Raw genomic sequence first — 18,549 nt, 5'->3', positions numbered from 1 at the left:
AATGCAAATATGCGAACAGTCCATACCGTAAGTAGTTTCATATTGTTATCGATCTCAGGTTGAATATCTCGAATTGCAGATTTTTTTCGATACCATGCATTCGTGGTAGCATAAAATTAAGATTTGTAACGTTTCAAAGTGAGTGGATCGAATTTTTCTAACTACATTCATAGCACGTGCATGTTAATTTTAATAGTTACCTAGTTCCTTTCTATCATTAGAATAGTATCAAACCATTTTTCTTAATCGTTTGAAGGCACGGCACTTTCAATCAAAGAGGATTCTCAGTGTAGTGATTGATCCCATAAAAAATCTCATGTGATTGCATTAAACAGTTATAAAATTAAAATACCCGTGAAGCGAGAAATATGTGAAATTTATCAAACAGATGATATTCCATGTTATCAGGCGTTGGACTCGGTGGTTTATTTATTACTAGTATTTCACCTGCAATATATTTACCGAAATTTTCCCAATAAGAATCACCACCACGAAATATATGATTATATAAAAAACCTTATATGTGGGTATATATCGGACCTATCACGAAATTTTTTTATGATTCATTGTGATAAGAAGATAGTGTTTTGGGAAAATTCGTATTTTCCATTAGGCTTCCAGTTTTTTTAGTATCGATCGACAGTGCAAACGTGTTTTGTGTAAATTTCCTTTTTTGATTTGAAAAAATTATTTTCTCTAATTATTGATACTGTGCTTGACATAGTTTCAAAGTTTAAAAAATGGAATACTCTTTATAGTATCATTTTATAAATAGATTAAATAAATAAAATACATAAAAGTAGTTAAACTGGAAGCAAATATTATATTTAAACCAGAAAATAAAAATCTTAGATTCAATCCAATTTTGATACAAGATTAATTTAATAAATTTTGTGAAATCTTCCGCAAATCAATAATTGTTAATTTTTCCGGTATTCCCGAAATTCCAGAGTGTTTAAAACAACTAAAGTGTAAATATGAAGGTGTTGCGTGCATCGGGGTCGGCAGCTTTGCTGCTGATTATTGCAGGTTTTTTGACTGTTGAAGGTGAATTGTCTTTACAAAAACTTAATTAGGAATCAAATATGGATAAAGTCAATTCAAATAATTTCAAACACAGTTGCGTCATTTGGATGCTATTCATGTTGGTCGAATGTAACTCAGGAATGCGCTGTTGGACCTGTTGTTGATGCACCAAGAGAGGATTGTCCTGAATCAGATTTATCATGTGTGACGGCAATTGGTAAGTAATTAGATATATAAAATATAAATATATCAATCTGTTTAAGGCCATCAGATTTACAAGTTTGTCAGTTAAGGTTTTAATGCTTTTTAACAAAGGCTTCATTAAAAAAAAAGATAATTAAAAAAATTTTTAAGAAATTAGATACATTTCTATGACCATGCACGTATGCATTTAAAAACTTATTTTTATCAATACCGCATGGGTACACGTCGTGCTCTGTTGTAGAATATTCTCAAGTGTTGTGTGTTTGTTACTGGATTTTTAAAGATATAATTATCCAATTGTTTTAGTGACTAGTGCGGTTGACATACATACATATTATAATATGTCGATCGGAAATTGTAATGTACAGTGTATTGTAAGCAAGAAAACAGGAGAATTTTACATATTTACTTGACACTAAATTAGAACACACTTGCCTTCTTTTGAAGGAATTAATCGTTGTACACTTTAACCTATTCCAGCATTTCTTATTTAACCATAAAATTCTTGTTGCAAGCAATATTTGAGTCAGTTCTACGTATATTCACACTAAAAAACAAATATCAAAACTTAGCAGTTATCTTGTTGACAATTTCGTATTTAATTAAAAAGAACTAGAAAAAGTTAGTAAGGTACGACATTTTTTTCGACGAATATGTTCCTAATCTTAGCAAATGAATAGCAGCAATAGATAATATCTATCGATGGGAAAATGTAATGGATTCTGTTTTCATCGTTGAAATTGACATTGTAGGTTAAGACTTCGTTTCTCCAGTGCAAGTACACACCTATTCGAAAGGAATGAAGTAACGCGAAATAACTAGAAAGTCAAGGCGACATAATTTTGATAAGCAATATCTGAACAAGCTCCTAATATTAAATTTGAATCGGGCGGAAAGTTAAATTTGAGTGATAACGCGAGACACAGGATTTGACTGGTTAAAAGTTAAACTGATGAAGATATCATTGGCTAAATAAGATAAAAACACACACCTAGGTAATCATCGCTAGATGTTCTGCAAGTTTTGCTAACTTCTTTGATTAAAATCGCATTTCTGTTGAAGTTTCGATTATCAATGTAGAACTTTGAACAAAAAAAATACCGACGGTTCAGTTTGATTTGTTTTTGCAATTACGGATATTTTTAGAAATGATTTTCTTGGAATAACTAATTGGCGAAAAAATGTTCAGAATAAAAAGCCTATGATCATTTCGAGATCTTATATTTATTCAATATTCTTGAGCCTCAAAGACCTATATACACTTCATTCTAGTTTTCAGTACTAGGGTTATCAGACAAAAATCAAAAAATCTGACTGAATTCATCATCATGAACGGGCAACAACTGGTATACAGACATCCCAGTTTTGCGCCGAGGTACACCAATTCAATAGCTCAACAGATATCTGATACTTCATCTGAGGCTGGGTCTACTAATTTCTCCATTTCTACCACAAGTATTGCCCTATAAACTTTCTGGGCTGATCTGGGGATCATTCCCACCGATGCGAATTAGGTGACCAGGATGATATGAGCCTTATATTGGGGCAGGGTATCGACCACCCTGCTACGGATCAGCTTTCAACCCTTGCCGAGTTCGTCATTATCAGTTCAGTGGGAGACTCACTTTGTGGGTTCATAAGAGGTTGTTAGGGCCGGAGGATTAGTTGACACAGTTTGTTTTGTTTTTAGGCACGGAAGATTTACCCTCTTCCATCTTCGTCTGCAGTTTTCGTCAAGAAAGAACTCCCAGTGATCATCAAGTCGAGGGTGAGATAGGATTTAGTAGCTAAGCTGTTTGCGTTGGGTCAGCGGGCATTTTCCGGGTTTTACGTCTCATCACGCACTTATTCACGTTTTTGCCTTGGGTCATATACTCCCCTTTGTCGGCGGAATGAGTTAGCGAGTTAGGTTGCCGTAGCCTGGCGCTATCAATATGGGTTCTTGATGTATAATCACACATAGGTGGCGTATGCTGAAGCGTTTTAGGTGTACAATGTGTTCTCTGTATCATGTGGCTCTAGTTCGATCTATTCGATGCGTTTGCCGGTTGAGGGGTTCCACTTTCATAGAACAGTTCGTAAGAAATTCGTGTCCTATTTACTGCCACTTCGGTTATAAAATGACTCGTCTGCTGACATTTGACTTATGGAGGTTGGATGGTGTATCACAAAAAAGCACCGACGAACACTTAGAAATCATGAGTGGCATCGGCATTCACAACCAGTCTTTTTTTTAGTGACATAGAATATTCGAACATGGTATTGGTTTGGGGGGTAGTCATATGTGAACATTTTTAATAGCAGAAAAGATGGTATACGATTTCGATACCAGGAATTGAAATTATTTTATCAATATATTCTAATTCGGTGTTAGTAGTCGAATACTTCGAATTTACATCCCTCTTTTTATAATGTGGATGCCATTTACGTATTCCAGGTATTTAACTCAAACTCTTTTCTTTCTTCCAACTCCCCATTTCCTTTAGGCTCGAAGTTTTTTGGAAATATTGAGTAATTTGCCATTTAGGAAGAATTCTAGCAAAGATGAACTAATCCAGAAACTTTGTTAAGACGTCTTATCAACTTTACTACCTTTTATTTTGCCATATAGTAGGGAGTTCTCTAGAAACTTTCCCAAGAAGTGGGGTTCAGTTAAGTTCTTTTTGCGGGGTATTCTGGCACCATTTTAATATAAACTGCTGAAACAATCATTTTCCATGCTTTGATTAGGATGGAAATTTGATTTGATCTATGTGCAAACTTTACTCATGGAATAACTTATATATATAATACAAATGTTTGCCATTTATCCTCCATGGGGTATAGCGCGTCAACCACACCTACGCACCATCGCCCGCGATTGTCCGCAATGCACTTCAGCTCCCCCCACGGCTTCTCGACAGGGCTGCACTCCTTTTCAGACATTCTCCTTCGAATGCTCTTTGGGGTGACTCACTCGTCGGCCATCTTGGGAGAGTGGATTCCACTGCATGAGCGTTTTTCGTTTGAAATGGTATCAGCCAAGCGCACCCCAATAATACGAGGCAGACAGGTGTTTACGAAGGCTTGGAGTCTTCGAGTGACAGTGGTGGTCACTTCCCATGTGCCACTCCCATATAGCAATACAGAACAATCTCAACTTAATCTTGGTGTTGACATAACTGTATTTCGAGATTTTAGATAAGGCAGCGAAAGCGGATCAAGTGCTGTAATTGCGTCGGGCAACATTCAGTTCGGTGTCGCCGTTGGTAGAAACCACCTTTCCTAGGTATATAGTGCAAATTGATCGGTGCCTTCGATGCCCTGCCCATGAATGCAGATCTTTCCAAATCCAAAGCCATTTGGCTAGCTCCATGACGGTTGAGAGAGCAAACATATATCATCAGCGTAATCGAGGTGTTCAAGAAAGGATGTAATAGTCCATCCACTGATAGTAGCTATTAATTTTGTTTGGATTGTGCCTCCTGCCTAGAGCGCGCCAAATATACTCACGCTGTCGAAAACTTTTTCAAAATCGATGAGGAGCAGGTGAAGCGATGATGATGAATGATTCGTAGGGTATTGATATGGTGAATCCAGGAGGATCCGGCGCGGAAACCAGCCTGTCCATCAAGCTGAAATATTCTCCGGTGCACTCAAGGACGGCAAGGAGCATGCAGATACCCCTTAAATTGTCACATTCAAAATGGCTGTCCTCTTTTGTAATCTTAACGATCATCCCCCTCTTCCACTCTCGAGGAAATGTTTTGAATTTTCAAGATTTCCGTACGAACTGAACTATCAGGGCTGCAGTAACTGGGTCACCCAGCGGGTATATTGATGGCCGAAATGAATCCTCTTCTGCTTGGTCCGCATGTTACGGTGACTGGCCATTTCATCCACAAGAGGAGGAACCTCACCATCTGATACAGTTAAGAACCGTGGTGAAGTCTTCTTTACACCTCTTCAGTTGCTAGTCATGGTGGATGAGAGCGTCAACGTACCAATATACTATCTGCTGTTCGATCAAAAAGATAGTTCTCCCATTGTCGAGCGACAGTGGGACCATACAAGCTGCCAATGTTGAACTTGGGGGGTCACAGGAGAAGTCGCAGGAGCCAACTTCTAAATCTACTGCTGATTGCCAAATAGCAGTGATTGCTCGTGGTGTGTCGGGCAGTTGAAACCCAACAAACCTTATAGCAGGCTCTATGCTGCCCCCAATGAAAAGGCGGTGGAAACTGCAGAAACCGAAAACCTTTCACCATATGATTACCAAAACCGTGTTCTCCCATCATATGTCCGAGCAAGGGGTTGTGGAAGCCCAACTTGGTATTCAGACCCATCACGTTACAATTTCACTTTTAAGAAGCCTCTTTTAAAAGCGTCCAAAAAACTTATAAGGCGATATAAGGCTTCCAGTTTTTTTAGTTTATTTATTCATTAACCATGTTTAATGATGACGTCGATTTCCTGTTTTCCTATTCCACATCATTGAAACCTTCTGTTACTCAGATATGCATCAACCTTCTTTGTCCTTATTAAAAATTGAACATGGATGTGAAATTCAGAACGGCGAGGCGCTCACTTTTACACAATAATCCGAATAGTGTTAATGTGGCTAATACAGGAGCATACAGAGTGGAAACCAATTTAGTCTCTGCCTATCATGCTTTCCTTGATGCGTTCTGGTATGAATCTTGTTAATATCTTCACAACAGCAGGAAGCGTGCTAATACTACAGCATTTATGAATAAGCGGAAATAGCAATTTTGCAGCGACTGCAGAAGAGTATACGGTGGCGAAGTCGGCATTTTCCTTCCCAATGCAATGGCGGAGTCCCTTTTGCTACGACGCACACTACGCTGTACTATTCGTACATTTTCATGGCAACGGAGGCCTAGCGCGTCCAATTTACCCCTGGTGAGAATTAAAAAGCACACAGAATTAAAAAGCACAACTGAAAAATTTGAAAAAAATCATGATGCATCTAGGTTTCAAAATACATCTCTTACCTCACAATGCATCTTATCTTATGTTAATAAATAGTATATTACAGCATATTCGAATATTACTGGAAAGCTCTTTGAATTCAATCTAGTATTACACAATTGCAAAATCATAATGCACAATTTGAGCCATAATACTAAGAAGTTTCAAGGAAACCGTACTATTATTAACAAAATTATAGTGGGTCAAAGCTGTCCTTTTGACGTGAATTTACTGTAATCTAAAACAGCATTGAATGCCAATATCAAGTAACGTGAATATTAAATACATACATATATACTATAGCCTGCTAGTTATGTATACAAAACCTTCATACCTGAATCGACAAGCTTCCGATTTTCCGTTTGGAAAGCAAACAAAAGAATTTTTTTGCTTCAGAGCAAATCCCAGCGCTTCCGCGTTTTATTCTGGAATTCGTTAGGGAAAAATTCACAGAAATACGGATACCATTATGTACTCCATTCGAACAAAACACTACATTCTATAATACTACATTCGAACGAGGTAGATAAAAGCTCGTAAATGTTTTGCGACTTATGAAATATCAGTTCGTAGCAATTCTTCAGGACAAAAGTGCAGCCAAAGCATGCCGGCAGCCCGTGAAAATTTTGGTGAAAATGGCCCGGGGTTAAAACTATAGGCATCTCTAAATTATGCGGGCTCGCCTATTATTCCTCCTCCTCATTCGAAATTCTGTTTCGGGGCCGGGCGAATCCCCCTTTTTCATCCCCTCTTGTTAGGACTGTAAGCGGATCATGCAGCATTTTACCATTTTAAGATTATTTGAAATTTTACCTCAACGCACATAGGTCTACAGCTTTTTTGGAGCACCCCCTGTTTTGGGGAATCTTTTGAATTTTTGGGGAGGAAGGTACTGACAAAAATCTAAACATTCTAGCTTCCTTTATTATGTTTTGGCAGTTGTATTATGTATTTGTAATACATAAGATTTGTGGTTATGTTCTGAATACGTATGCAACCAAAAGTTTGGAAGTGCAGTGATCCCTTACAAAGATATACGCCTAATCCGTGTAATCCGTGTTGATTCCTTGTTTAATAATTGTTATATTTAATATAATATGGTCATTGCCGTCTAAATGGGGTATAACGCTTCAACCATGTCTACGCGCCACTTCCCGAGAAACTTCAATTATATAAAGAATTATATTCTTCTTCTGTGAAACCTGCGAATTATATTCAATATGTTGACCTACCTATGATGAACTCATATCTATTTGAAGTTAAATATAAACCGAGAAACCAGTGTCTTAGGCTCCAGCCTAACACCAGTATATGCATCCATCTTACTCCACAAAATCTTAGTATCTATTATACATGCATACAAGTACTTATATATGTTGCATTATCAAGTTAGTCTTTATTGTCCAAATGCTATAATTACATAAAGGAAACAGTTAACATTCCTAAAATACTTCTGATAATGAGAATGTTTCCTAGAATTAGACAATGTTGTTGTAAATATTTGATAAGCTACGGACGGGGATAATAAATAACTCCTCGACGCAAGTCAATCGACTGCATCATAAACCCCAGTGATTTATCGTTTACAATTGAAGATTAAATGGGTTTATAAGTATATACATATATTTACTATATTATCTGTTAATTAAAAGGTGTTCCCTTACGAACTTTGCAAAATAACTAGCGATTACATAAAAGTTCACGGATTAAGGCCAGTACGGAATATTAGCGCGAAAATAAATTGGAAATTGTCACGAAAGTGATATGCAAATGTATTATAATATATTTGATGCTTTTATATTATATCCAAGAAATAAAAGGTATTGAGAAAATAAACCCAGCCAAATGTAGATGTGTGTGTCTTGGGCACTGCTCCTCTAAACACCGTTCTGGAAACCCTTTGAGATTTTCAAGGATTTGCCTCCCTAATTATTTCGTCCTACAATAAACAATTATGAAGAAAACTATAAGATTGCTTTCTTTACTTAGGCAATTTATATCAAATATTACGCCAATTCCCAATTTCAAGGACACCCGAATTCAATCTTTGCTTAGATGAACAGACCAAACTTTTTAGTGCCATACTCTTGTGGCGGTAACTAAGAGAACCATTTTATTGTATACATGTACTTTTTCAAGAATCCACGGATAAAGAATAGTACAAAATTTTATTTCTATCTTCTCCATAAGCCGTTTCAACCCATTTTTGAATGACCACGATAAGATTTATTAACTGTTATTAACCACTGTACAAGACAATGATCTTGCCAGTTCTCATGTATTCCTCGGAGACTTGGGTTCCTAGCAAGAAGAATTGCGAACTCTTGGCCGCGTTCGAGAGAAGAATCCTCCGAAGAATTTTTGGCCCCCTACATGAGGATGGACGATTTCGTAGCCTACAAAACGACGAAACCTATGAGCGAGACCATGACCGTCAGGTTGTGGATCAAATCCGGGTCAATAGGTTACGGTGGGCGGGTCACTTAATCCGTATGGATGTGAATGATCCAGCCCGGAAAGTCTAAAAGGGCAATATCTATGGTAGGTCAGGACGCCAGACAGCTTTTAGGGATATCGAATTGGTGAACCTCGGCGCAAAACCGGGATGTCTAGAGTTCTTTATTAAGACAGGCCTAGACTGGATACCGGTTGTTGCGCCGTTGATGATGATGATGATTATTAACACTATTTTGATTTTTCTTTTGTTTAACTTGCCCTTTACTGTACTGCGATGTTTTGGGCTTGCGATGATGTTAGATTAAAGAAGTTCTTCGATACAATTTGCCCTTTTTTCGGTTTCGCTAATTAGCTAATATTTTTCATAACGAGAAGTGCAAACATGAAGGAATTCAAAAGCTTCATTCTGACTGTGAAAAATCTGTAAATTTGTCCAGGTTCATCAACGTTCGACAACAAATTTACTAGAACTGGCGGGACTACTTCATGCATGAGGTGGTCATTGCGGACTATCTTGTCTTCCAGGATTATTTTTCAAGTGTTTTATCAACAAGTCATTGACAATACAAACGATTATCATCTTTCTCGGGATATAAAGCAAGGTCGTACGCTGGAGTATCGAGAACGGCCATTTTACCCTAGGGGGTTTAGCAACGAGTTGATAGTGCGGCCAAAGTGGTTTTAATTCCCGTGCTACAAATTTAATTTTTTTCTTTAGTTATATTTGTATTGGCTCCGCTGCTGTAGGCTTATGACTTGCACAATATTTAAGCAGGAATCATGGAATTGAACTATAACTTCGCGAAAATGAAATAAGAGGAAAAATAACAACATCGCATTCTGTTCAGTTTATTGTTGAGTATTGAATACGCCTGCAGTCGAAGAAGCCTTGACGCTTTGACATGTTTGGAAAAAATATAGTGTTCCATACGAGCACTACAGGTTGCCAAATATAAAATTGGCTTTGTGGGTAATTGTGAAAAGGTAGCATTTTTCTTCCTACTCTACTTTTCTTCGTGGGCATATCGGTTTCACGCAGTTTTACAATTGCTCCATATAATTTACATATGTTTATAAAAAATACTGAATAATGGAGAGGGAGGTATTGATATCTCCTTAAAAATCAAAAGGCCGGGGGGCATATCAAAGTAATTATTGTTGCTCGGAAGAAGTAAACTATGACTAATCCATCCTAAAAATTATTCTAAAAAATTATGCGCTATAGGTGGAAAAAATGTTTTGAATTACTACGCTTTCCCATGTACCAGTTTTTAGAATCATGTTTAGCTGCTCGTTTACAATTTTTGCTTTAAATTCAACCAAAATGAGTGGGGCTCACCAGCGAGGGTTATCTTTTTTTGAGGTAGCTTATCAAGTGAAATGAATGACTTCTTATAGCAGTTAACTCAAAAAATGTGGTCTGTCACTGTTGCCTACGTCTCCTGATTTCTTCTAGCCGTTTTGGTGGTCCATAATATCACCACACTTTCTTGGTCCCACGAGATGCTCTTGCTGTGCATGCGTCCGGAGGTAAGAAGACTGTTTCATCGATGTGTTGGCTTGTGTCAACCCACAAATATACCTTCACTCTCAAACCAATTTTGCCAGACTTTTTACGATTCCTTTCATTAACACGGGCGTCATCCATTTTCCTTCTTTTTAAATCTTTCTCATGTCGTGTAAAGGTCCAGAAACTGTTTCTTCGTTGCCTTCTATCTCTGGAACTTGCTGTTGTCTTCAACTCAGAATATTATCCAGTAATTTCAACTAAGCGTTTTCGTATTTATCCTCAAATGACGAATATTCAATTTACGTAAAATCAACTTAGCAGAAGCGGTTAAAATAGTCAGAATGATTTGTGCTGCTACATACATATTCAGAAGTTCCCGTTGCTGTACGACTTGACAGTGAAGCACCATTTTCACTTAAAGCATTTCGATGGTTATAAATGGCTGCTCCGAAGAACCCATTTTGCGCTAAAGAGCTTCGTTGTGGCCTTGCCAAACTCCTAAGATCGTAACTGCTGTGGAAAGAACATGGGGAGCACAATCTAGTCTGTTCAGGTCTTCAAAGTTTACCTATAGCAAGAAGGATACCAGCTTCCCACCTTACAAACAGATATCTCTTTGAGATCCACAAAGAATTGTTTCCTTAGTATCCGTAGCGATGCTCTAGCTAGTGGGCAATCGCCTAACCGTCTCTATCTCTTCCACGCAATTTCGACGGAGCGAATTGTAACGAACGCCAAGTCAGGCGACATGGTTTGCTATAGGTTTGTGCCCCATGCTCACCGCCGTAATCCTGGTTTCTGGCCAATAAGCTCTCGTGTCTGAGCTTTGTTGTAAGAGGACTAGATCTTCCTTGATCTAATGCAGGTAGTGAAGCTTTGCCATCTGAAGTTAGCGGCTACTGAAGGACGGACCCCTCTGTATTGCTCCACCAGCTTGGAGGATGTTGCCACTATGTGCAACACCTTCATAATAGATTGGCTGTCAGTTAGAAAGACTATGTTAGGCTTGGGACTCGGATCAAGTCCCAGCCAACAACAACCCATCAATACCATCAAACTGACGTATCTTGGAAAACTGTTTCGACTCCAAGATCATGTTTTAGCCGTCGGTAAGGAAAACCGTGTAGCAACCCCGTAATATATTTCCTTTCTTCCATTCTGCCCTGGTTGGAAGTCCTAACTTAAAATTTCTTTTGACGCTCAGTTTTCTTACCGCGGTATTTCGTTTTGGAACGTATATTTTTCTGCTTACTTTCCTAACGTATTTAACATGAAGCTCGTATGGAAGGAGGTTTGGGCTACATTGAGAACACATACTGAGGAAGAGCGCAGAGCCTTAGTACTAATTGCACGTGCTGTTTCTTGGACTCTATTAAGCTTATTATTCTGTTAAGGGAAAGTCACACCGCATCCTTGAAGAACTATTGTGCCCCTTTTACTGGTTATAGCTTAGTCTCATTGTATTCATTCTCAGCAGCCACTACACAAAATAATCATACCTTATGATGGTACGGAAAATGGCTGTGTACATCTAAAGAATTATTCTCAAGTAAAGACCACATTTCCTTACGCCTATGGACCTTCTTAACCAACTTAACTTAGGATCCAGAATCAACTTTCTATTATAGGGTGGTGGAATTTGCATAATTTTGAAAAATGTGTGCCGAGTCCGCATCTTGCAGTCCCCCTGCATACCCTTACCAACACGTAATCTCGCTGATAACAATATCCCGGACACTAATATCACCAGGTTGTTCGCAAGGTTTTGTGTAGTTGCTACTCCAGCGATGGAACATATTTTGTACGATATGTACAAAATAAATCGTTTACAATGGTTGATCTGAAAGCTGAATTAAACATGAAGGTAGAAGAATTTGCTATTACTACATCTATAGCATCATGCATGCTATAATAATCTGTTAAAGGAAGTTGCATTGCGTCTTAGACCAACTATTGTCCCCATCATACATACCATAGAACGTAAAGTTCTATATAGTGGAAGATAGACTGATCAAATCTGTGATTTGTGTCATTCACGACGTCGTAGTTGTTATCGGTTGTGACTTTCCACCCTAAATAGGAGAAGTTGTCAACCGTCTCAAAGTTGTAGTCTCCAATCTTTATTCTTCTTATTTGACCAATGCTATTTGATGTCCTTGCCTCTTTGGTGTTTGGTGTTGACGTTGTCACCATATATTTCGTTTTCTTTTAATTGGTGTGCAGGTCAAGATCTCGGGCCGATTATCGCCTGCTCGATTTGGATGAAGGCAGTTTGTACATCTCGGGTTGTTCTTCCCATGATGTCATATCGTCAACATAGGCCAGTAGTTGGGTGGATTTAAAGAGGATCGTATCCCTTGCATTTACCTCAGCATCACGAATCACTTTTCCAGGGCCAGGTTAAAAACGGTCGACGATAGGGCATATCCTTACTTTAGACCGTTGTTAATGATGAATAGTCTCGAGAGTGATCCGCTTCGAGAAGTTGGTTTCTCCAGATTTATCTAGTTTCGCTGTAATTCCATCGGGTCCTGGCGACTTATGATTTTTAAGCCAATGAATTGCATGGATTGTTTTTTCCACGCTTGGTGGTGGGAGAATTGCCCGTCGTCTTCAGCTGGCATGACCTCCAAATCAAGCAGTATGACTATCGAGGTGTATAAGGTGTCATATTGTTGATTTGTTGGTAAAAATTCCTCGCAAGGTACGGTTGTTCCCTGTACTTTCCGAGCTCATAGACCTGTTGTTTTCCCAGGCTTATTTTTTCCATCTGTGAAATCGTTTCTCCACTCGATGAAGTTCGTAAAAAGTCTTCGCGCGTTGCTAGCTTATTTTCATCCGCAGTCCGTTATCATTAGTATTTTCATCGCCTGAATACGGGCTCAGTCCCTAGTTGGCTGTTAAAACCGTCAAGTATGATTTTGATATTATACATGGAACAGGTTTCGAGGGTTCATCCTATTGCCCCGTAGAAGATATCTTTCTCTGACCCTGCAATCTCTTCTATAGGGAAGTGAACGTTAATGGGGCTTGAATTTTGAAACTTGCCTCGCAAATGTAGAGCGCGTAGCCTTTCGCTTATGTTTTCAAAGCCGATACCAGTAGATTCTGTTTTTTCTGCTGACTAAGAAACCTACTCGGTTCCATTAGGAAATGCGCAAATCGTCAGTCCATCCAGTCCGAAGCTTCTTTTGTGGGTTTCTAACTTCGATTTTCCGTGTAGGGTTGTCAGCCCTACCCAAGCCCCCACTTTGAAAAGCAGTTGGTACAATTTATCTCGTTTTCAGGCGCGGGAGACTCGTCTTCATCCTTCTGCATGTGGAGCTTTTAGTTAAGAAAGAACTTGCAGCGGTCACCACGGGGAAGTAGATATAAGGTTTGGTACTAAAATTGCTGCTGCGTTTCCGAAGTTTTATGCTCTATCATGTGTATCAATCCCCGTTTCACCCTGGGACCTATGTATACTACTCTTTGAACACAAATACATATTGAAAAGGAAATATCTCACCTGATATACAGCACGGCAAGCAGGCATGTCCACGATCGGTGTGAACTTTTCCCATTGACGACGTGCATTCGTAGTTAGGTGCTGTCCGTTCCCTTATACATATATTATCGAAACTATAGTCGCCTGAGTTTTTAAGCATTGGTTGTTAGCTGGCAAAGAGGGGTACATTGACCAAAAAAGTGGGAGAAAATTTATATTCAATTGATCCGGTTCGCAATCAAAGGAATGGCTAATTTAGTTTTCCCTGAATTTTAAAACAAAAAAATTTATAATTCTCCACTTGATAGGAACCAACTGTGAAAATATACACTTTTTGGGCTGATAAAGAAACACTGATGCGTTTTTTGACAAAAAATGGTGTCATTGTATTGCTGATGTAACCTTACTTTCTTTGGAACGTACTAATATTATAAACTAATAATAATTCCTCATATTAATATTATAGATGTGTACTTGTACTTTGAAACGAATCAACGATTATTGCTTGCATTTTTAAGTTTAATGAAAGTCTAAGTTGTATTTTGTAGGTTTTATTTTATAATCATCCAAAAGTAAAGCAGGTTGAAAGAATATCCATTACACGACAATAAAATAAAATTTTTAGAAATAAGTTTGCAAATGGAGTAACCGTCATTGCAATTATTCTGTACAGTAGTATAAGACGAGATAGCGAAACGAAGTGGATGTGTACTTATGGATTTCCCGCATAAAGTTTATCATATTCTACCTTCCCGCATAATGTTATCTTCCAGATTTAAATAAATGAAATTAATTAAATCGCCAAGCCTTGATAAAACCATTGCAATGACATTTAAGACAACACAATGGTGAAGCAGTGCCTTACGGGGGCTTTTTCAATATTTTAGTGTTGGCACTGTTTAGTAAAATAATACGCGCAAAATTGATTATGTACGAGTAGGTGAAGGTTAAATTTAATAATATACATGTCAAATTGGTGAACGATAAGACGGTAACGAAAGATAACATAATATTGATAATGTCAACTGACTCAATGGAATTGTGATAAAAATGAGGGAATCATTGACGCTTTGAGACATACGCATCACACGAACACATTTTCCAGGGTTTAAATTTGTCACTTAATGGTATCTATACTTCTTCAACCTATAGTCGATGAAGTAACTTTTCGCGGATGTGCTTCTTCAATTTCTTTACGGGACGACAATCCGTTGAAGGAAGAGTGCAACTATGAGTATTGTAACTCCAACATTTATCCATCCGACCGGCTTTACTGTTTCAAGTGTCAAGGAAGTAAATGCAGTCAGCCTTCTGGAAGATCAAGACCATGTGTAAACTATTCACCACTCGATCAGTGTTATACGGATGTCATAGATGCAAGCAACACCGTACGAGGGTGTCTATCGGATGGAAACTACACTGCTACCGAATACACTATGACTTGCAAGGGCGACTTATGCAACAACTTGCCATCCATCGGAAATCTTGACTGTGTAAAGTGTAATTCGAATGACACACTGGATTGCGTGCGCTTGGCTGATGGATCAGGAAATTGTAATATTTCCGTTACTGACACATGCAGCATGCAAGTCCTTTTGGGCAGGCAAGATCATTGTTACACTTATCAAAGTGGTGATTACGTCCGACGAGGTTGCTCCGCAGAGGATGGAAGTGCTGTAATGGTTAATCAGAATAGGAAAGAGTATGAATATACATGTACAGATAACCAATGCAATGTGGATTGTATTCCACAAAGTGTTTGTTACACGTGTGACTCCTCCGTTGATCCTAATTGCTCAAGGGACTTGAGTAACATAACAGCGGAAACATGCACGTCGCAAGCGGTTGCTTCGTGTTTCACATGCTTAGGAGCAGGTTTGTATTTTTGGAATTAGTAGTGAGTGCCAAATGGATGGTTTCATAAAATGGATTGAAATTTAATCTACCGATTCATGAGTTTTAACGATTGGAAGAGAACTTTAGCGAAAACGTAAGATTTGTTACTTGATTAGAAAGTGAATTTTGGCGCCCAACGTGGGTAATGTTGCGAGTAACACTTTTAAACATTTCCCTGCATTAGGCAGGGTTTATAGCCAACAATGCGTGTCGGAAAAGGATGCTTATACTAGTATCTCTTAGAATTAACATTTTTATTAATAATTTCTTTGTTTACTGCTCGGACTGATTTCAACGAAGGAACGTTCCAACAAATTTGTGAATGTGTGTGTAAAGATCTTAAATATTTTAATTTTTTTCGCCAGGAAACTGGGATATCTTCTCAGTTTTCGAAGATAAGTACTCCATTTTCGATATAAAAAATCTCCATGAAACCGGCAGTCCCAAATAATTTTTTGAAAAATTTTCTGAAAATTTATTAGAAGAATCTTTTATTTGATCTGGACCACGCAATGAATTCTTAGAGGTTTATCATTTTTTTCTTTCATGACAAAGTTAATTGAAAATAGTAGTATTCTACCAGGTGAGGATATTTTTAACCGTTGTTTATTCACCGCAGTTGATTAAAATTTAAGATTCATTGATTTCATCGAAATCGCGAAAAAAATTAATTAGATTTATCCTTTGTAGTTTTGAAACTTTTAATGACTTATTGAAGTAGAGACTGGCCACAATGGCTACCCAGGTTGACCACGATGAGGGAAGACCTATCCCAAAGCTTTAAAAAGATTGATGAAGCTAACCTAGTCTACCAGATTGCACACATGCTGCATGAACATAAGGCTATGTATTGTTACTGGAGATACTACCGATCCCGTGGTCACCCTAACTGCGGGAGCCTGAAGGCAGCTTTGGTAGCACGATCCCTGGACACACGGTGCCATCGTTTCTGATAAGGACATACGGCAGCAAACATCTTTAATCCACAATGTCCTTACAAAAAAGAAAAGACTGGGAACCGGAGTCGAAGAGCCCAGCTGAAAAAGATATTTTTGGTTTTAAGGCCGTCGCGAATGAGATTGCAGTAGTATCACACTCGCACCCAGGGAGCGAATTTTTGGAGTGACGACACAAAAACCTAAGCGCTCAATATTTCGGGCAAATAATGCCCACTGTCGTTTCTACTATTCCACTGCTCTTACCAACCGAGCTAGTTACAATATATGTCGATGCCGAATCTTAGGTGAATGAGTCCCATGACAGATTCTTATGTTGATAAGATAAGTTGTTTGGTTTCGGATTTTGCGCAGTAGAGAATTAACGGTATAAATATCACAGATTACCGGTCAATTTCGGCTCACATAACGTTTCACGACCGGATGTAATCGATATCGTTTTTTTCTCATTCCGTCGTTAACGTAGAGTTTGTATTATATTTTAATGCCGATTTTGAGCACAAATTCGAACTCGCACAAGAAGTAACCTTATCGCTGCCAGAGGTGCAAAATTCAAAACGCGGTTGGTTGGTGCTTTTGTTCAGGATAGATCTTCCTGAGATGCCTCATCGTCAACTGTTCCGCAAGATTTTACGAGGGTAGACCCCTCAGTAGATTATCTCTACTTTCTCTATTTTGGTTGACTCATTCATTTAGTAACTTTGGATAAGTGTGAGTGTATGAAGAGTTGGCAAGGGTAAATTTTTCAGGTGCTCTTTACAACTAGAGGCGCTATCTTTATCAAGCTGTTTTTCTTCGAGGTGAAGACCCTGGCTCTATTCAATATGGCAAGAAATGTTGACCTATTTCTACAAGTAATAACTGCCTTCAACAAGTCTCTCTATTGCATATCAAACTAAGTTGATGTCCGAGCCCAGCTTGGTATTAAGATTAAGATCACAATGTTATATTTAAGAGGCCATTTCTCAACTGCGTGCGGTTGTTTATAGAAGTGATTCTTTTTTTGTGTATCGGAAGTATCCACTGATGGATAACATTTATAATAATAATAACTATTAGCGCGATAATCCAAGTGGTTTGGACTTTGTCCTGTGTTATAGTATTCCATTCAAGTCCAGTCGGAGGCAATGTGGTCAGCATTGCTCTCGCCCATGATTATTACCCTGGTTTTGCTCAGGTACCAATTCACAGCTGTGTTAGTTGGTTTCCGACATCCAGTCACGATAGAAACCCCCCTGCCACCAGTGGGGTTTGAACCGCTACCTTCTGCTGCGACATCCTAGCGCTCTAACCACTAAACCGTCCGGACACATGATGGATACCATTGCACTATTGTAATGCGATGTCCTTCAAAATAAATTGAAAACTCGTAGCCAAATCCAATCTGAAACTAGGATGCAGATGCCGCACGAATTAGAGGAGGAGTTTCACCTGACTACATCGTTGTAATTATCGCTCAAGTTGAATAAATCAGCCATTAAGGAACAGATACCATTTCAAGGAACCGTGCTCATATTAGAAACTAATCTTTGTCTATAAACGGTTGCAAAAGATTATTGCCATTAGCATTCAGTAATGTTCAGAATTTGTAATTTGACAACCCGTACATTTCCATACATTGAAGTGAGTTTTTAAAATGGAGAATATTTTAAGTCCATTCTTTACACATCGGTCAATAAGTTCAGAAGATCTTTCAGTAAAACACATTTTTTTTTAAATTCGACTTTATTCGCCAAAGAAGAGACTACTTTCAAGAATAATGCAACTATTATAACGCTTTTCCAAAATCACCCAGTTTTTCTTGATATGGGCCCGCTTTTGATGGTTTCACTTTTTCCAAGATTATCTATGAATATGATACCGTAAGCATCCTAAAATACAGCGGCCAAAACCCTTCCAACGAATTTCACCGTCCCCTCTCCCCTCAGCTGATGGTCAATTCGATTCCTGTGTGTAGTGGCGGATCTGATCGTTCATTGTTGCATGCATGCAAGAAGTTTTTTTATTTTTATTCCGTTCGCACAGCTCCAAACAGCGTTCTG

At 38.4% G+C, this 18,549-nt stretch overlaps 1 protein-coding gene across 4 annotated transcripts in view; it reads left to right on the top strand.

Annotated features, from left to right (window-relative positions):
- Nucleotides 1-556: 556 nt before the first annotated feature.
- The window catches only part of LOC119646997 (protein psiR-like), a 59,838-nt gene continuing 41,845 nt past the window's right edge, over nt 557-18,549 (top strand). Inside the window, exons 1-4 of one of the 4 annotated variants that reach the window (XM_038047722.1) lie at nt 562-659; nt 953-1,047; nt 1,121-1,243; nt 14,808-15,530. In XM_038047722.1, coding sequence (XP_037903650.1) covers nt 978-1,047; nt 1,121-1,243; nt 14,808-15,530 — 916 coding nt within the window. In that variant the 5' untranslated portion in view covers nt 562-659; nt 953-977. Of the gene's footprint in view, nt 732-952; nt 1,048-1,120; nt 1,244-14,807; nt 15,531-18,549 lie in introns of all 4 variants that reach the window. The other 3 variants (XM_038047719.1, XM_038047721.1, XM_038047720.1) reach the window with 3 other exon arrangements.

Source organism: Hermetia illucens, chromosome 1 (assembly GCF_905115235.1).
Source record: "Hermetia illucens chromosome 1, iHerIll2.2.curated.20191125, whole genome shotgun sequence".
NCBI lineage: Eukaryota > Metazoa > Arthropoda > Insecta > Diptera > Stratiomyidae > Hermetia > Hermetia illucens.
This window is presented reverse-complemented; position numbering and strand designations above follow the sequence as displayed.